The 20,217-nt window shown below is 47.3% G+C and overlaps 1 protein-coding gene across 2 annotated transcripts in view; it reads left to right on the top strand.

Annotated features, from left to right (window-relative positions):
- The window catches only part of ITGB3 (integrin subunit beta 3), a 60,459-nt gene that overhangs the window by 27,576 nt on the left and 12,666 nt on the right, over window positions 1-20,217 (top strand). For both annotated transcript variants that reach the window (XM_006060699.4, XM_044938847.2), the window contains exons 3-11: window positions 2,359-2,554; window positions 3,962-4,214; window positions 6,162-6,324; window positions 6,958-7,119; window positions 9,407-9,502; window positions 9,914-10,003; window positions 10,708-10,842; window positions 12,383-12,812; window positions 19,188-19,410. In XM_006060699.4, coding sequence (XP_006060761.4) covers window positions 2,359-2,554; window positions 3,962-4,214; window positions 6,162-6,324; window positions 6,958-7,119; window positions 9,407-9,502; window positions 9,914-10,003; window positions 10,708-10,842; window positions 12,383-12,812; window positions 19,188-19,410 — 1,748 coding nt within the window. The remainder of the gene's footprint in view (window positions 1-2,358; window positions 2,555-3,961; window positions 4,215-6,161; window positions 6,325-6,957; window positions 7,120-9,406; window positions 9,503-9,913; window positions 10,004-10,707; window positions 10,843-12,382; window positions 12,813-19,187; window positions 19,411-20,217) is intronic.

The raw sequence follows: 20,217 nt of genomic DNA, 5'->3' as shown, positions 1-20,217 counted from the left end.
GTTGTGAAATAGGTCTCAGGAGAGGTCTTCTAGCTTTCCAGGCAGTACCCCCACAAGGCTGGCAAGAAGCCCTCGTGGGCTTGTGTCCACACAGTGCTGGCTAGGTTTGCTGAATGTCAGAGGAGGAAGAGACTGAAAGCACCATGTCATACAAGCCCTCTGACAAGGGTGAATGGGAGAGGAAACTGAGGCTCAGTGGAGTGAAATGACTTATCTGAGGTCACATGGTTGGTTAGTGGCAGACCTAGAATCAAACCCATTTACTGATTTCTAGTGTCTGTTCCGACACAGCGTGTCCCCCTGTTCAGTGCTTGGGTGGAAACATACACAAAGCTCCAGAGGGTGGTGGGGCACATTCCAGGGTGTTTGGAAGGGTGCTCAGCCTGCCCTTTGGCCAGCATGAGGGAGGAAGCTGAAAGTGATAGAACAGGCTCTGGTTAGTGACCTGACATCATGGGATTTTCCCAAGCTTGTGAAGTTTGCTGCTGCTGCTGCTAAGTCGCTTCAGTAGTGTCCGACTCTGTGCGACCCCATAGACAGCAGCCCAGCAGGCTCCGCCATCCCTGGGATTCTCCAGGCAAGAACACTGGAATGGGTCGCCATTCCCTTCTCCAATGCATGAAAGTGAAAAGTGAAAGTGAAGTTGCTCAGTCGTGTCCGACTCGTCGAGACCCTATGGACTGCGGCCTACCAGGCTTTTCTGTCCATGGGATTTTCCAGGCAAGAGTACTGGAGTGGGGTGCCATTGCCTTCTCCCTTGTGAAGTTTATTCATAGTTAATTTATCCAGGAACTGTTTATAGAACGTCTTACAATAATAGCTAACATTTATCGTGCACTTACCCTATGGCAGGCGCCGTACCTGTGTTTTACAGGTACTGCCTTATATTGTCCTGTAGAACACCCTTGTGAATATGACGAAGCAAGGCCTGGAGAGTTTAGGTCACTTGCCCTGGTAACTAGCTAGTAAGAGGCAATGCTGAGCTGTGGTCTCAGCTCATCTGTGCTCTTAGCTCCTACTCTCTGTTCTCTCCCTGTATCCTCCCCTATCACCTTGGTGGCCAGCCTCAGATTGGGTGCTGGAAATAGAGGGGAAAGGAGATACACATAATCCCTGCTGTCATGGGTCTCACACTCCAGCAGTGTCTTAACACAGTGGCTTCCAAACTGTTTGGACCCTGACTCACAGAAAGTACATCGTCTTCCTTTCTTTCTTTTTTATTGGAGTATTATTGCTTTACAATGTTGTGTTAGTTTTTGCTGCACAATGAAGTGAATCAGTTATATATATACATGTATCCCTTCTCTCTTGGCCTCCCTCCCACCCACCCCTCACTGCTGAGTGCTGAGTTGAGCTTCCTGTGCTTTATGGGTTCCTACCAGCTATCTGTTTTACACATGGTAGTGTATATGTCAATCCTGCTCTCCCAATTTGTTCCACCCTCTGCTCCCCCAACTGTGTCAGCATGTCTGTTCTCTATGTTTGCATCTCTATTCCTGCCCTGGAAATTAGTTCATCTGGACCATCTTTCTAGATTCTACATATATGCATTGATATATGATATTTGTTTTTCTCTTACTTCACTCTGTATGACAGGCTCTAGGTCCATCCATATCCCTACAAATGACCCAATTTTGTTTCTTTTTATGTCTGAGTAATATTCCACAGTATATGTATACCATATTTATTATACAATTTATACCCCACTTCCCAATATATAAACCTTTCACAAAATAATATTTACTTTTGCTACATATATACTTTGATACTTTCTATTCTGTTATGTTGTTATTGTTTAGTTGCTAAGTTGTTTCTGACTCTTTTGGGACACAGTGGACTGTAGCCCACCAGGCTCCTCTATCCATGGGATTCCCCAGCAAGAATGCTGGAGTGGGTCACTCTTTCATTCTCCAGGGGATCTTCCTGACCCAGTGATCAAACTCCTGTATTGCAGGCAGATTCTTTACCACTGAGCCACCTGGGAAGCCATTCTAGTATGTTGTATTTTACTTAATTAATGGGTGGTTGAAACCTACTATGTTGATTTTTCCAACTCACAGGTAGGTTGCATTTTACAGTTTGAAAAACTGCCCAGTAGGCATCTTATTGTACTGCCCGTCTTCTTACCTGCCAATCCAAGAACAGACACTCACCTAACCTTTCTGATGCCTCAATTTCCCCATTCTGTACAACAGGCCTAGGTACTGTCTTAGGAAGGACCACATGCGTTCATTGATGTTGGTTTAGCTCCTAAGTGCTGGGTAAGCTCTAGGCAGTCGGGAGGTGGCAGAGGCTGCAGGAAGCAAAGAGCCACCATTGGTCTGATCACTGACTTGCCCCTGGACCTCTGTCTTACAGGCGCTGCCTCCAGGCTCGCCCCGCTGTAACCTGAAGGAGAACCTACTGAAGGATAACTGCCACCCGGAGTCCATCGAGTTCCCGATCAGCGAGGCCAGAATCCTGGAGGCCAGGCCCCTCAGTGACAAGGGCACTGGGGACAGCTCCCAGATTACCCAAGTCAGTCCCCAGAGGATTGCCCTCCGTCTACGGCCAGGTAGGGAGCCTGTGGACGTGGCTCACGAGGAAATTGTGGTGGGAAGAGAAGGATGTGGGGGGAGGTGTGAGCAGGAGAATGGAAGAAAATGGAAGGCTTGGGGGCCTGGAGTCCGAAGATCGGAGTTTGAATCTTGACTCTTCCATAGATTAGCTATTTGACCTTGGGAGAGTTAGTTAACCTGGCTAACATTGTAATGTTTAGTTGCTAGGTTGTGTCCCACTCTTTGTGACCCCATGTAGCCCACCAGGCTCCTGCGTCCATGGGATTTTCCAGGCAAGAGTACTGGAGTGGATTGCCATAAAAATGCTTGTTTCTTGTTTTCCTCAATGTCTGTTTTGCCCAGTACATAGCTTTCTCTTGGGGCTCAAATGATATATAAGATGAGGAAGCAGTTTATAAGCCCCCTTTCCATGTGAGATTGAGGCAAGGCCATGTATAGGGGCAGAGAAAATAGGGGCAGGAGACCTTCAGAGGGGTAAGGATTAGGCTAAGAGACAGGCTTTTCGAAGCACTGATATTGACTTTCCAATTAAATCAAGAATTTAAGAAAGAGCGTTTTATGTGCAAGGCATGTGTCGGGTACTGTGCGATTCAGAGAAGAGTGGAACACAGTTCCTCTCTTTACAGAGTCTGGGGTGTAGTAACTGCCAACACTTCTGTGATCCTGGGTGGTAAACCCTTGGCACCCAGGGATGAGACAGATGGGGATTTAGAGACAGTGAAGACTTTTAGAATGGAAAAGAAGAGGTTAAAAATAGGAGAGTTAAAAGATTGAAAGAGTAATAGAATCGCAAGGGGAGAGGAAGAGGAACCAGGGCTTTCAAGTTTGGTTTGCTCAAGAAGTTACTTCAGGGAATTCCCTGGTGGTCCAGTGGTTAGGACTTGTTACTTTTATTGTGGTGGCCTGGGTTTAGTCCCTGGTTAGGGAACTAAGATCCCATAAGCCACATGGCACAGCAAAAAAAAAAAAAAAAAATTTGCTTCATCCTAAATATGTCCAAAGGCTTCCCTGATAGCTCAGCTAGTAAGGAATCCACCTGCAATGCAGGAGACTCCGGTTCCATTCCTGGGTCAGGAAGATCCCCTGGAGAAGGGATAGGCTACCCACTCCAGTATTCATGGGCTTCCCTGGTGGCTTAGATGGTAAAGAATCTGCCTGTAGGAGACCTGGGTTTGATTTCTGGGTTGGGAAGATCCCCTGGAGGAGGACACGGCAACCCACTCAAGTATTCTTGCCTGGAGAATCCCATGGGCAGAGGATCCTGGCAGGCTGTAGTCCATGGGGTGGCAAAGAGTCGGACACCACTGAGTGACTAAGCACAGCGCAGCCCAGAAAATATGTCCAAATCTGCTTAAGTCTTAGAGGAAGAAGAGGAGAAGACTTAATGTCCTTCTGCCTTACAGATGATTCGAAGATTTTCTCCGTCCAAGTTCGGCAGGTGGAAGATTACCCTGTGGACATCTACTACTTAATGGACTTGTCTTACTCCATGAAGGATGACCTGCGGAACATCCAGAACCTGGGTACCAAGCTGGCCTCCCAGATGCGTAAGCTCACCAGTAACCTGCGGATTGGCTTCGGGGCCTTTGTGGACAAGCCCGTGTCACCATACATGTATATTTCTCCACCAGAGGCTATCAGAAACCCTTGCTATGAGTAAGTCTCTCCTGTAGAAGCCAGGATAGCATCTCTTCCCATTGCCCCAGATATGCCCAAGTCCTGCTTCTTATTTCTACCTCCAAGTTGGCTTCGTTGGCTGCCTTCTGGCCAAATTGTTTCTCCTCTTTACCAAGGTCTCCCTGTCTGGCAAGCAGGCCGACCCACTTACTGTGTTAATAGATAATAATAAACCAAAATTGTTAATTATAAACAAAGCTATTTGGAGACCTAGAAAGGAAATTCATTAGCTTCCTGGTCTAGGTCACAAATAAATAGTAGACAAGAGAGAATAAAAGAGAAATGAGACCAAATGTAGAGAGAGAACTTTATGGATAAGTAAACAGAGGAATTATGATTTCAGAATGATCGATTCCATTGTTATTGTCCTCCTTATCTAGAAGATGGGCCCTACAGAGTTAAAATGCAAGGAATTAAGTCCTAGAGGAATATAAAAGAGTGGAAGTGATATTTATTGAACCATCTAGCATAAATGGATGTGTCCCTACTTTGAGACTTTGGCTTACAACTAAATGGTTTATTTATTTAATTGGTGGTGAGACTATGCAGGTTCATGGACTATAATTTAAAATAATGGTTATCAAGTCTGTCAGGGTACAGCTTTACTTTTTAGATTTGAGAGTTATGTGGGTTGTAAGTTTACCCAGTAAGGATGTCAACCATGAGTTAAATAAACCAATGGAGTGGGGACAGAAAAAAAAAAAACTGTGTCCTGTTTGACACAGATCTATCAATTTATTGATAGCTCAGAGACATAAAGTTATTGATGAACTTTTGCTTATTTTTATGTTAATGTTACTTTAGAGAAGTGTTGAGATTAAGATGTTAGCAATAGCAACCAAAGCCTCACTCTGATCTGAGAACCTTCCCCATGTTAACTCATTTAAACCTTACAAGTACAAGATGCTTGCTCCTTGGAAGAAAAGCTATGACAAACCTAGACAGTGTATAAAAAAGCAGAGACATTACTTTGCCATCAAAGGTCCGTATAGTCAAAAAAATCTGTATAATCAAAGCTACGGTTTTCCAGTAGTCATGTATGGATGTGAGAGTTGGTCCATAAAGAAGGCTGAGTGCTGAAGAATTGATGCTTTCAAACTGTGGTGTTGGAGAAGACTCTTGAGTCCTTTGGACTGCAAGGAGATCAAACCTGTCAATCCTAAAGGAAATCAGTCCTGAATATTCATTGGAAGGACTGATGCTGAAGCTCCAATACTTTGGTACCTGATGCGAAGAGCTGACTCATTGGAAAAGACCATGATGCTGGGAAAGATTGAAGGCAGGAGGAGAAGGGGACAGCAAGGAATTTGATGGTTGGATGGCATCACTGACTCAATGGGTATGAGTTTGAGCAAGCTCTGGGAGTTGGTGGTGGACAGGGAGGCCTGGTGTGCTGCAGTCCATGGGGCTGCAAAGAGTTGGACACAACTGAGTGACTGAACAACAAGGCTTCACAACAACCCTTACTAGCTATCATGTCCCCATTTGTTTTATATGTTAGGTATAAAGAAGCTTGCCTAGGGGTCCATGACTAGTAAGTCAAGGAACTGGGATTTGAATCAAGGCAGTCTGGTTCCACAGTTCACTCTCTTATCCTTTGAGTTAGGTAGAGGTTAGTTCAATGTGATGCCTAGGTAATTTGAAGGGTTTAGTGTCTAAACTCTCTGGATGTTTCTAGCTTCATACAACTGGACTGGGTATACCACTTTCCACACCTCTCTCCCTCTTTTTCCTCCCACTCCCCAGGCAGTCTTTTCTTCACCCCTATCCCTGGCTACACCACATGGCATGTGGGATCCCTTAGTTCCCTGACCAGGGATTGAACCTGCATTCCCTGTACTGGAAGCACTGGACTGCCAGGGAAGTCCCCCTCCCTGCAATCTTTTCTGTCAGATGTCTGTTTAAATCATCTCCTTCCCTCCCTAGTATGAAGGCTACCTGTTTGCCCATGTTTGGCTACAAACATGTGCTGACACTAACTGACCAGGTGACCCGCTTCAATGAGGAGGTGAAGAAGCAGAATGTGTCACGGAACCGAGATGCCCCAGAGGGTGGTTTTGATGCCATCATGCAGGCTACCGTCTGTGATGTGAGTTCGGAGGGTGTGGAGTGCCAGGTGTGGTTGATGCAGATCAAAATGGGGAGGAAGTAGTTCAACGGTGGGGATTTCTGGGTGAAATACAAGATAGGAACTAAGCAGAGCTTTGTACAGTATGAGCAACATGTTGCTGCTGATAAACAACTTCCGCTTGTATTTGCTCCCTGGCCAGAGCTGATATTTTTTTGAAACTTAGGGGACCCAGATGCTTACTGGGGAGAGCATCTCCCCACCTTCTCTGGAAGTATATCTGAGTCCAGGCTGGGTTCACTTAACCTCAGCAAAGTGGGCAGATGTTCAGGCAAGATTTCTTCTAGCCCAGCCCAGCTCTGCAGATGCAGGTGGGTTTCTGGATGGGCCGTGTGATTCTCATTGAAGAAGTTCTATTTGGAGACGAAGTAGGTGTCTTTCAGCTGCTTGAACTAGTGAGCTCTGAGACTGTTTTTCTAAGAGAACTGAAACTGCTGAGTTGGAAAGCTCCAGCTTGTGTTCCAAGGACTGGGACTGAGGCCATCCTCCAGCCCATGTCTAGCCCTTCAGATTGGGAACTCCTTGGGTCTTTTTTTGTACCAGTGATGTAGCTAAAGTTGCTGTCTTTCACCTTTTTTTTTTTTTTTCCAACAGGAGAAGATTGGCTGGAGGAATGATGCCTCCCACTTACTGGTGTTTACCACTGATGCCAAGACCCACATAGCGCTGGATGGAAGGCTGGCAGGCATTGTCCAGCCCAATGATGGGCAGTGTCATGTGGGCAGTGACAACCATTATTCTGCCTCCACCACCATGGTGAGATTCTTTTTTCCACTTATGGTTCCTATTCACTATGGCCAGGACTGCCCTAACTCAGGCAGAGTCTTCGTGTGAATATGAAAATGACAGGCCTTCCTCTGGGCAGGATACAGGGCTCTTTGCAGCCTGTCTTCGTCCAGGGTACAACCTGCATAACTATTAGAGATGGTCCTGGCTGGGGTCAGTGTTACTGCTATCCCCACTGCCTCCAGCACCAGCTGCAGCATCATGGCATCCAGAATGACCCAGAGGACTTTTATATGTTCAGCTGGAAAGCAGGGCCATCCTGTCATTGTGTACAAATTAGCCCCTTCTTGGAGGATCATGCTCTCTGTGGTTATTGGAAGAAGACAGAGGAAAAAGAGACAAAGACTGGCCAGACATGGCGAGCCAGTCCTGTGAGGAAAGGATAAAGAGCTTAGAGTCATTTAGCTGGAATACAAGGGCTAAAGGATGGTTTAGCTGATACATGAGAAGACTTTTTAAAGTTAAAAACAAAAAAAATTGTATTTTTTTTTTTTAATATGGAAAACCCTTAAAGATATTTTCTTTATTTATTTGGCTGCATTGGGTCTTAGTTGCAGCACTTAGATCTTCGATTTTCATTGCGGCATATGAACTCTTAGTTGCAGCATGTGGGATCTTAGTTCCCTGAGCGGGGATTGAACTCGGGGCCCCTGCATGGAGAGCCTGTTTTCTTAGCCACTGAACCACCAGGGAAGTCCCAAGAAGACTTTTTTTTTAAATTATTTTTTTTTGAGGTAACGTTGGTTTATAACATTATGTGTTTCACGGTGTACATCAGTATCTTTCTACTGCATACATTACACCATGCTGACCACCCCAAATTTAGTTTCCATCTGTCACCATACAATTGATCCTCTTTACGCATTTCATCCTCCTCCACCCCTTCCCCTCTGGTAACCACTACTCTGTATGAGAAGACTTCTTAGAAGTTGTTTTCTATGTCCACAGAAGGTAAAACAAAGGAAAGGAGTTTACATGGAAACAGGAGAAATTGCAGTAAACCATAAAGGAAATGTACAGACCTGCAGAATACTGATACTCTGAGTATATAGGGGGAGATGTGAACTCTTCATTTCTTAAAGACAACATAGCAACTACTCCATCTAGGTGGCTTAAATGTACACCTGTGTGAAGGCAGGAACCTGAATTTCACAATCTCATGAGCTCCCTGAAAGGTCTAGGATTCGAGATACGTTGTCAGCACTGCCTTTTTGGCTTGAGTTTTTGATATCAGCCATATGCAGCCTGAGCACTACCAAGGAAGGGGTGAGTCTATAATGACTGACACCTAGTCTCTGCAGGGCCTTGGGGTTTCCCCAGTGTCTCAGCAGTAAAGAACCCACCTGCAATGCAGGAGACTCAGGAGATGTGGGTTCGATCCCTGGATTGGGAAGATCCCTTGGAGGAGAGTATGGCAACCCACTCCAGTATTCTTGCCTGGAGAATTCCATGGATGGAGGAGCCTGGTGGGCTACAGTCCATGGGGTAGCAAAGAATTAGACACAACTGAAGCGACTGAACACATACACACTAGGCATGCCCTTACTGGGGTTGGAGAATGTTAACATGACTATATAATGTCCTGCTCTTAAAGAGTTTTTGATTTAGTCAAGAAAATATGGTACCAATAACAGAAGGTGCATGATTAATGCTAACTAGGTGAAACATTTGATAAAGGCGTTAGGTATTCAAAAGAAGAAAGCTCATCGTGAATTGGGGTGGTCAAGGAAGGCCTCCTGGAAAAGGTGAGACCTGAGCTGGAGGACCTAAGGAAGGAGGATTAACAAAAAGAAGTCCACTTCAGGTGGGAGAAAGACAGGGTTCCAGATCAGTGGTGAGTGAAAGGGGGAGAGAGGCTGCATGATGACTGGAAAGGAAGGTTGAGATCACATGGCAGAGTACTGTGAACACCAAGCCAAGGCATTTGTTAGGAGCCACAAAACAGGAGTAAGCTTCAAAACGACGAGGCCTGGCAGTACCTGGTCCAGGAAGCTGCTCCTTGGTGTGGATGCTTCAAATCTGAGTAGGAAGAAAGAGGTGTTTAGTTTTGATACTACAAGCCTGTATCTCTTCATCTATCCCGAGTTCACACCTGAGTTTGTGTTTGCTTCTTATTGTCATGGGGTGAAAAAGTTAAAGCCCCACCACTGTCTGGGCCATGGCCCAAATCAACCAAGTCCTAAGGTTTAGAATCCAGGGATGTATGTGAATAGACTTCTTACTTCTTAACTAATCTCCACATCCTCCCTTTTTACAGGATTATCCCTCCTTGGGGCTGATGACTGAGAAGCTATCCCAGAAAAACATCAATTTGATCTTTGCAGTGACTGAAAGCGTAGTCAATCTCTACCAGGTGACCATACCTTCGGGGCTTCCTGGAGTGGGAGTGGGGTCTGTGATGGGTGGACCTATCTCAGGGAACCAACCCAGACTACCTTTGGCCATGGTCTCCAATCAGGAAAGACCTGGGAGCCAATGATTACTTTTGGTGAACCTCTCTCCTCCAACCTTGAACCTAGCAGGATGGGTGTATTGACGTTTGCAGTGGTGGAGGGGAGTAATTTAGTGGGAAGAGGGGTGTGAGAGGTTCTCTGTAATTTTTCTCAGGGCTGAAAAACTGCTAGATATATTCCTGGCAGTGATAAGTGAAATATCCCATCCCTCCCTCAATTTTCGTTTCAAGACCCTCCATCTATTTGGGGAGGGCTTTTGGAGACCACCACCTTTATCAGTCATCCCTAGACATCTTTGTCTTCTTTTCTAGAATTATAGTGAGCTCATCCCAGGGACCACAGTGGGGGTTCTGTCTACTGATTCCAGCAATGTTCTCCAGCTCATTGTGGATGCTTATGGGGTAAGCGTCTTACACTGGGAATGGACCTGCTAAGAGTCCACGGCACTTGGCGTTACCCAGGAGGCCTCAGATTTGGGAGTCCTGGCAGCTAGTCCACTATGCAGCCTTGAGTGCCTTCTTATTCTTCCAGAGGCTAGGTGATAGGCAGCACTGGAGGAATGCAGCCTTCTGCAACAGAAATGGCTCAGGAGGGAATGGAGGGAGCCATAGGAACAACAGGGGAACTGCTTAGAGAAGGTGAAATGGAAAGAGACAATGGGGATGATGTTAAGGAGCAGGACCCTGAAACTGGGAGTGGGTACAGACTGAGGGAGAGCTGGGCTCCAACAACAGAGGAAAGAGGGAGCTGAATTATGGGGAAAGGGAGGCTGATGAAAAATTAGGTAGAAAGTGGTACTACCCAAGGCGACCAGTATCAGCACTCCTTTCTTGCAAGTCTGTGAGGTCTGCAGGAGGGCACAGCTGGTTTAGATTTTACCCAGACTCACCTAGACACAAGTGGAGAAAGAGCGAGAGCAGGTCTTGGGCTGGAAGGTTAGTAGGATACAGGCTCCTAGGAATGCTGTGGTAGCTGGCAGGTGGACCTCAGCATTTAGGTGAGGTGAGTCCAGGACCATCTGGTGGTTTTTGCTTGGGATGTAATTGGCCCCTACTTGTGTCCTCTCAGCCCGTTTTCGTGCCTTCTTTTGCCCTTTCTTGCTCAGAAAATCCGCTCTAAAGTAGAGCTGGAAGTGCGTGACCTCCCCGAAGAGCTGTCCTTATCCTTCAACGCCACATGTCTCAACAATGAAGTCATCCCAGGCCTGAAGTCTTGTGTCGGACTCAAGATTGGAGACACGGTGAGGTGGGCTGGACAGGGGCTGACGCTGCGGCTCTCACCTTGGCCTGTGCTCCGGAACCTCTGTGGGCACCCACCCCTTCCTTCCCTGTACTTTCTTCCTGAACGTCCTTACAAGTCAGATGGAACGGAGCTGCCAGCCTTTGCCTCCGAGGCTTCTGTTACCTAAACTTTCTCCGTTAAGTAACTTCCCCATCAGGATTTTTTAAAAACTTGCATTTAGGTGACTGTTTATGCACAGCCGATTGCAGACAATATTTCTTGCCTTCAGCCCCTTACCGGTCTCCACCCTCCTCTAAAGTAATGCCTTTCTTTGCTTCACAACGTAACTGGAAATGTCATCTGTAAATATTTATTGAGCCCTGACTTCGTGCCAGGCATTGTCCTAGCTGCTGAAGATTTGGCAGCAAACAGAACAGGTGAAAATACCCAGCATGGAATTTCAGAATGCAAATGTTCATTCTGCCTCCTTAGTCCCTCTGCGGCTTTCCTTCCCTAGTGGTGGTTCTCCTTGGCTTCTGCCTTAGGAGAGAGGGATGGTGAAAGGGGTGGGAAGAAGAGAGGGGCTTATCTATAGTTATGTCATCCATGCCTGTATCATTTAATGTCTATACCCATCCCTCTTTCTGTCTATACTGTCGGCACGGGTGCACACACCTTAGTAAGAAACGTTGGCCTGAAACATGTTTGATTGCACAAGTGATGAAATGTCATATGGAAATTGAACAGGGACCTCCCTGGTGGTCTAGTGGTTGTCACTCTGTGCTTCCTCTGCAGGGCTCACGGTTTCGATCCCTGGTTGGGGAATTAAGATCTTGCATGCTGCAAGGCAGGACCAAAATAAATAAATAAATAAAAATAAACTATAAAGAAATTGAACAGTAGGCCTTGAGCCTGCGGTTGTCACTACGTGACACTGTATGGGTTAGAGTTACCATTGTTGTTTAGTCGCTGTCATGTCTGATTCTTTTGTGACCCCATTGACTGTAGCCCCGCCAGACTCGTCTGTCCATGGGATTTCCCAGGCCAGAATACTGAAGTGGGTTGTCATTTCCTTCTCCAGGGGATCTTCTCCACCCAGGGACTGAACCCATGTCTCTTGCATCTCCTATATTGGCAGGCAGATTCTTTACCACTGAGCCACCTGGGAAGCCCCAGGGTTACCATACAATGCCACAAAATAGTGCTTTGTGTACCTTGATATTATGTAATCAGCTAGCTTAGTTGGCCAAGGCAGAGTGTTTATAAGATCATAGGTTCTGCTCTGCTTGAACTGGTTTATTTTTTTTTATAAAATACTATCTCGTGATTATAAGTCATGTCTACACCCAGCCAGCAGGTCACAATGCACAACTGTCCCCAGGCTCTTGCTTTGGCTTTGCAGACCCTGGTAGTGGCAAAGCTGAGGAACTTTGGCTTGCGGGGGACAGGACACCCAGTTTGAGTATTCCTGGGCAGGGCAGGGAACAGCTTCTTTCCCTCCAGGGCTGGAGTGTCAACAGGGTCCCCTGTGTCTGAACATGATCTTACTTTCCATCCAGGTGAGCTTCAGCATTGAGGCCAAAGTGCGTGGCTGTCCCCAGAAGAAGGAGAAGTCCTTCACCATCAAGCCTGTGGGCTTCAAAGACAGCCTCACCGTGCAGGTCACTTTCGACTGTGACTGTGCCTGCCAGGCCGAGGCTGAGCCTTTTAGCCACCGCTGCAACAATGGCAATGGGACCTTTGAGTGTGGGGTGTGCCGCTGTGGGCCTGGCTGGCTGGGGTCCCAGTGCGAGTGCTCGGAAGAGGACTACCGCCCCTCGCAGCAGGACGAGTGCAGCCCCCGGGAGGGCCAGCCCATCTGCAGCCAGCGGGGCGAGTGTCTCTGCGGCCAGTGTGTCTGCCACAGCAGTGACTTTGGCAAGATCACGGGCAAGTACTGCGAGTGTGATGACTTCTCCTGTGTCCGCTACAAGGGGGAGATGTGCTCAGGTGAGTGGAACTGCACAGGCCTTCCATCCTGGTACCCACACACACTCAGGCGTCTGCAGCCTCTGGGAAGGGATGCAGGCTAGGGCTTGAGGTGGGCACAGGGTGGCTCGGGGCAGAGGGAGCCGATGGTGTTCCGCTCCAAGGGCAGAAAACAGAAGCGAGGTTCTCTTTAATTCCCCTCAGCTCCCTCTGTCCTTTCTCGAGGGACACAAGGAAGGAAATGAGTGTCTGATTTCAGGGGGCTTCTCTCTTAAAAGAGGGTGGGAAAGAGTGGGGAAAATTGAAAGTGAAGATAGTTTTTTTCTTTTCTCTCATTTGCCCTTCAGCTCACATTTTAAGTCCCTGGTTTCTAATCTTTTTGAGGATATGAATCAACCCCTTTTTTAAATTAAAAAAGTTTTTCTTTTTTTTTTTTTTGCCACACCATGAGGTATCTTAGTTTAGTTCTTCGACTAGGGGTCGCAACTTGCCTCCCTCCCCCACATTGGAAGAGTGGAGTCTTAACCACTGGACCACCAGGGAAGTCCTCCAACCCTTTTTTTACTTAAAAAAAAAAAAAAAAACCCACTGACTAATGCTAATTAAAATTTTAGTATACATAGGTTTGGAAACTACACGATGTCAGAATTGTAGTGAAGTTAGTAATGATTATTTTACATGAATTTATATTTTCATCACACAACATGTGGAAAACAAGTAGTGTCTTTGCAAGATAGTGGAGCACATTTAATGAGCCAGTACACTTAGGAGAGTGACTGAAAAATAGTAAGCTCTTATTAAGTGTTGGTACTATTTTATTATCACTGTTGGTATATTATTACTTTTTGTACTCTACATCTCTACAGTCCAAAATGGTGGCTATTTAAATTTAAATGGATCAACTTTAATTAAAGCTTAGGTACAAAGTTTAAATCAAATTAAATAAAAAAAATTAGTTTCTGTGTTCCTCAGGAGCCTGTGGCTAGTTGCCCCCATATTGCACAGCACAGATGTTTTTTGGGGGTGCTGCCACAGACAGTCCCAGACTGCAGGCTGGGGATTATGAGTTTGAATCCTCCTACCTGCAGGATACTGAATTGTTGTCTACCTCCTTACAAAATTCAGTAAAATCTTGAGGCCCATGATAATCTCAAGCTGGTTTCTCCTTACCCCAAAGCCCACTCCTGGGGTACTTCCCCAGCTAGAAGTCCAACTAAGTTAACCTAATCCTTATCTCCAGACACACTGACAACACTCCCAGAGGCAGTTAGGCAGTCTGAGCTGTTCCTGAGTACTAGGGATACATTTTTGCTGGGCTGTAGTCACTGTGACTTAATCCCCATTGTGAGAGATAGACTGAAGATATCTGCAGTTTGGTTGGGACCAGTTTGCAGTTGTATTGTGTGGCCAATCGAACAGAGATTATCATTGGCTTCTGGGGTGATCAAACCTATGACCCAGATTGGCTTCACTTGCCCTGGGGTTCTAACCAGCAGAGCTAATCTACCCAGGTGTTCACTTTAACATTGGCCTTTAGGAAAGCTTGATGAGAAAGGTAAACGTGTGTCATTCTAAAGCATACCCAAGTAATATAAAAATGGCTTCTATCTATTACCTGTAACATTGTTTACTCAAGTCAACAAAATTTGAGAGACTGGAGAAAAATGATATCAGAGAAAGGGAATACTGTTCCTAGAATGTTAAAATCTTCAATTTGCGGTAATATTTTATAGCATTTGAGACTGATCAAATTAAATATCTTCTTATAACAAAAAATTGATATGAGAGAGATTAGGGGAAAGAGAGATCAGATATGCACGGACACACAGACACACCCAGCAATTTGAATTCAGGAGTGAGGCAGGAGTTTCGGTTCCTTCTCACATCCGGGATCTAATGCCTGATGATCTGAGGTGGAGCTGATGGGTTAATAATAGAAATAAAGGGCAGAATAAATGGAGTGCTCCTGAATCATCCCCAAACCATCCCCCCCAACCCCAGTCCATGGAAAAATTGTCTTCTGTGAAACACATCCCTGGTGCCAAAACGGTTGGGGACTGCTGCCTTCTAATATTTAATAGTATTTATGTTGTATCCAGGGCTTCCCTGGTGGCTCAGACAGTAAAGAATCCACCTGCAAGGCAGGAGACCTGGATTCGATCCCTGGTTTGGGAAGATCCCCTGGAGGAGGGCATGGCAACAGACTCCAGTATTCTTGCCCGGAGAATCCCATGGACAGAGGAGCCTGGTGGGCTACAGTCCACGGGGTTGCAAAGAGTTGGACATACTGAGCGACTAAGCACACACACATCATATTCAAGGCACGAAAGGGAATGGTTAAGTTCGACATGGGAGACACATGAGGAGAAGGTTGGGACTGAGGGAAAAAAAGTTCCCCCCAGGAGAGGCTTACACATAGACCACAACGGCACCAGGGTGGGAGGAAGGCCCGCTGCTACTCTATGGGCTGATTGTTCCTGGTCTGATGTGGGACATGTGGGAGGGATCCCAGCCAGAGTGTGTTTCCTTTGGCTGCCCGCCCCACTGAAGCCGCAGAACAAAGCCCCGGGTCAGCAGCCCTTATTCCTGCCTCCCAGCCGCGCAGGAACAGCTCGTCCCCATTGAGCTCCAGCCCATCACACGAGGGAAGCCCAGGCAGCCGCTGCAGCTCTGAGGCCTCCCTCTCCCTTCCTGCCACCGTGTTGGGTGCCCGCCGACCTCAGGTCTGGACCCTCTGGTGCCGTTATCACATCCTCCAGGGACACATGCTCGCTGAACACCTGCTCTGTGCCAGGCCCTCGGTCCATATGGGTACAAAGGGGTCATGTGTGGTTCCTGACTGGGCGGGGCTTATAGCCCAGCTCATCCTTGTCCCTCCCTGCCTAGAGCTGCTGGCCTGGTCTGTTCTTTGCTCAAGCAGGGGCTCGGGAGCGCAATGACTTGGCCATGGTCCCAACCCCTGGCTGTCCCTGTCCCCTCCTCCCCACTGGAGGCATGGTCTTTGTGGTTGCATGGTATCAGCACCCCTCAAATGTCAGGGCGTGCATCCCTGTCCTCAAGGGATTCTTCCCCTGTCACATCAAGGTTTTTTTTCCAGAAACTTTCCTCAAGCAGGATACATTATTGATATATAATCCTAAAGAATGTAGAGGGAAAAAAAGTTTGTCCTTTCCTCCTCCTTGAGAATTCCAGATCCCTGTCTCCTTGGGGACCCCCGGACTTCTTATCAACCTGCCTAGGAATTGACTCTCTCACATGAACGCTGATCAGGCACCCATGTGAGCCAGGTTCTATGCTGTGTGACATAGTGTTGTGGGATAGAGAGGCAGGAATAAGGGACTTCCTTGGTGGTTCAGTTGTTAGGATTCCAAACTCCCAATACAGGGCGGCCTGGGTTCGATCCCTGGTCAGGGAACTAGATCTCGCATGCTGCAACTAAGAGTCTTCATGCCGCAGCTATGACCTGGCACAGCCAAAAAAAGAAAAGGAGAGAGAGAAGCATGAACAAGACAGTTTTGTCATAAACTTACCCAAGGAGAATTCACAGCACAAGGCAGAACCTGCCAGATCCCAGAAGTGAAGTGTCCTCAGTGAGTGTTATAGAGACTCACTGAATGTTAGAGAGACTCACTGTGGACAGGGGAGCCCTAGGGGGCTTCATGGAGGAGGTGGGAAGTCAGAGAAAGGGCTGGCCCATAGAGGAGGGCAGCGGAGTGATGTGTCAGCCCAGAAGGTCAAACTGTATGGGGGAGTGGCTGCCTGACCTCTGACCTGAGACCCCTGCTTCTCCCTTTCCTTCCCCTCCCCCACACCTCCCGGGCCACCTTCTTCTCTCCCTTCTTCCTCTTTCTCATGTTTTTTCTTTGTTTCCCACCCTCCTCCCCTGACTTTCCTGTGAACCCCTTTTGCTGGAGGGACGCCAGTCCTGTGACATTACTGCACTTTGGTTTCCTTTTAAAGCTTGACCCTGCCGGGGCCTTGGAGCCAGCCTGCTGGCGCTGGCCTGCCACTATCCACTTCCAGCCTCACTCCCGGGCTGGCCTGCAGGCCGTCTTCTCAAAGATCACTTTGTTTAGCCTCACAAAGGAAACACTATGAGACAAGGGTTTCTGAGGAGACTGAGGCCTCTGAGTGCTGCCAGGCCTCTGTGGGGTCCGCTTTTCCTTATCCAGGAGGCATGGTCAAAAGCTGGGTGTAGTGGACACTGTGGGGGTCCCACTCTGCTGGCTGGCTCACCCACCCCCCTGCCGCTGGTAGGGCTGCTGGGAATACCTCACAGTTGTGCCTTCTCTGGAGAATTATTTTCAGCTGACAAGAGCTGGATGGCCCTCAGACCTTGGCTAATGACTGGTGGACAAGGGGTTACACACAAGGCCAGTCTCTTTGCCTCAAGTTTGCTGTGGTGCCAGTCATGCCCATCAGCCTGCCGTGGGATCAAGCTGAGGGGAGTTGTCAGGCTGAGACCACATTCCTGCCAGCTCTTTTTTGATGTGGACCATTTTTAAAGTCTTTATTGACTTTGTTACAGTATTGCTTTTTGGCCAGGAGCATGTGGGATCTTAGCTCCCCAAACAGGGATTGAACCTGCTCTCCTGCTTTGGAAGGCGATATCTTAACCACTGGACCGCCAGGGAAGTCCCCCTGCGAGCATTTGACTCCTGCCCTGTCCTGCTTCCCTCCTTCCCTTCTGCGTCCCCAGGAAATCTCTGGGACAAGAATCCTCACCACAAGTCATGCTTATAGGGAACCCAACCTCAAAATGCAGTCTATCTTCTTTCCTCATCCTTCTACCAACCCAGTATCTCTACTCTCTAGATCAGGGGTCCCTGATCTTCGGGATATAAGGCCTGATGATCTCAGGTGAAGCAGATGTAATAATATTAGAAATAAAGTGCAGAATAAATGTACCAGGCTTGGATCATCACGAAACCATCCTTCTACCCCAGCCTGTGGAAAAATTGTCTTCCACGAAAACATGATGTCTTCTACTTTTGACCATAGTGCCCAAAAGACTGGGGACAGCTACTCTAGATGTATTAGGTTGGCTGAAAGTTCATTTGGGTTTTTACCATAAGATGATATGGAAAAACCCCAATGAGCTGTTTGGCCAACCCAATATTTGGCAGCTGGGGTAACTGAGGTTATGTTTCCCATCCTTCTTGGGAAACAGACACACACAGTGAAGGTGTGTCTGAGCCTTGAATGCCAGTGTGGTTCCTAGAGGATTATTGCTGGTATCGCTCACCCTTTAGTGGATGATACCAGCCAGAGGGACCTATAGTGGCCAAGATATTAATCAGACCCACTGGGTCACTGGGTAGCAGGGGCTCTGCCAGCTCATTGCTATTTGAGCCTGGCTGTGTACCATCCTCTCCTCCACCATCTTGAGGCCCATCTGCTCACACAATGGCTTGGTTTTCAGATCAATTCATGTTACTTCCCCTTTGCTCCCTGCCTTTCCTCTGATTAACAATCAGATTTTTATTATTCATCCACTTCTTCCTGATTCAGAGTCCTGGAGAATGAGTCACCTTTCTGCAGGATTTAGGAGCCAAGTTTTAAAGCCTTGGTAAATGAATATTAGGGGAATATAGTGTTGAGAGTTAATGCCTACATTTAAGCAGTCTCACCCCTACCCTCACCCCATCTCTCTCTCCTGTTCCTATACTCAGGTAGGGAAGCAAATAAGTCTTTCCTAGTAAAGCTGGTGGCTCTTTGCAAACTATGATAATACAACGAACGGCATATGTTGGTGAAGGTTTATGTGTATTTTCTAGGAATTTAACTAGAGGAGGTAAGATCTATGATAGTAGAGATCTTTCCTGTCTTTTTCACTGTTGAGTCCCCAGTGCTCAAGATGTGGTATGAGCTCAGTAAATATTTGTTGAATGAATAGATAAATAAGAAATTGCATTAGTTGTACACCTACTGTGTATCATATTTTATACTAATCACTATTGATGGAAAAATGAATGTAATATGTGCTCCCCCATCAGGGAGCTCACAATACAGAAAGAAACAGATAAGCAAGCAAATGGGTTGAACATCAGGGTTGAAATAAAGGTATCTATAAGTACTGGGAGAGTACATGGGCTGACAGTTGATTTGGCTTGGAGAGGTCAGAAAAAAGTTACAGAGGGGAAGGAACACTGGAGTTGGGCTTTAAAGGATGAGTAGGAGTTCGGTAGTGGTCTCAGGATGAAAGGGCATCTAAGCAGAGGGAACAGCAGGCAGAGAAGCGTGAGGCTATGAGAACAGTGTAGAAGATGGTGAATGGCTCAGTGTGGAGGCAAGAGTGTGGTGATGTGAAGAGAGTGATGAGGGGTAAAGCCCCGAATACCGTCCTGGAGTGGGGGCCTCACTGACTGGTCTACCCCTCGGGCTGTGTGTTTTCAGGCCATGGCCAGTGCAGCTGTGGGGACTGCCTGTGTGACTCCGACTGGACCGGCTACTACTGCAACTGTACCACACGCACGGACACCTGCATGTCCAGCAACGGCTTGCTGTGCAGCGGGCGGGGCAAGTGCGAGTGCGGCAGCTGTGTCTGCATCCAGCCTGGCTCCTATGGGGACACCTGTGAGAAGTGTCCCACCTGCCCTGACGCCTGCACCTTTAAGAAGTGAGTGGGCAGAGATGTGAGCTGGAGAGAGTTGGGTGTCTGGGATGGGGGAGAGGGTCCCCCACACTGTGCAGGTTCTGTCCCTTACTCACCAGAGCTTTAGAGAGAGAGGAGTCTGTTCCAGCAAAGGACCAGCTTTCATCTTTCCATTGCAAACTTGAGGGAAAGCTGGAGATAGAGCCGGGGTGAAGGGGACAGAGTGGTACCAGCTGGACTGCAGTTGGAGAAACCTCTCTTTTAGGCGGGATCCTGAATCCCTGAGTTGGGAGGAAGGCTAAACCAGATAACTCCTGGGGAATGTTCCAGTGCTGAGGTTCTGATTTTGTGAAGGATGTGGGGCTGGAATTATGAAGGCTATTGTGTGAAACAGGAGACATTCACCATTACAAACATCATTCATCTGGGGGCAGAGGAAGCCCCATCAACCCAAGTCCATGGCCCCACTGTTTCTCTTACTACTTTAGCCTGACTGGACTCATGGGTGTGCAACCCACACATTTGTACAGCATCCTGTGCTTAGAAGGGGCTCACATTTTGTTTAATGCTCTGCTACCACTGTTTTTAAATTCTTCCTAATTTAAAGAAAAATTATTTATTTATGGCCGCACTGGGTCTTCTTTGCTACTCAAGGGCTTTCTCTATTTGTGGTGAGCAGGGGCTACTCCTTAGCTGCGGCATGTGGGCTTTTCATTGCCGTGTCTTCTCTTGCTGCAGAGCTCAGGCTCTAGGGTGCACGGGCTTTAGCAGTTGCAGCAGGCGGGCTCAGTAGTTGTGGTGCAAGGACTTAGCTGTCTTGTGTTATGTGGG

The sequence above is a fragment of the Bubalus bubalis genome, chromosome 3, assembly GCF_019923935.1.
Source record: "Bubalus bubalis isolate 160015118507 breed Murrah chromosome 3, NDDB_SH_1, whole genome shotgun sequence".
NCBI lineage: Eukaryota > Metazoa > Chordata > Mammalia > Artiodactyla > Bovidae > Bubalus > Bubalus bubalis.
Note: the sequence above shows the minus strand (reverse complement) of the source record. Positions and strands in the feature narration are given on the sequence as shown.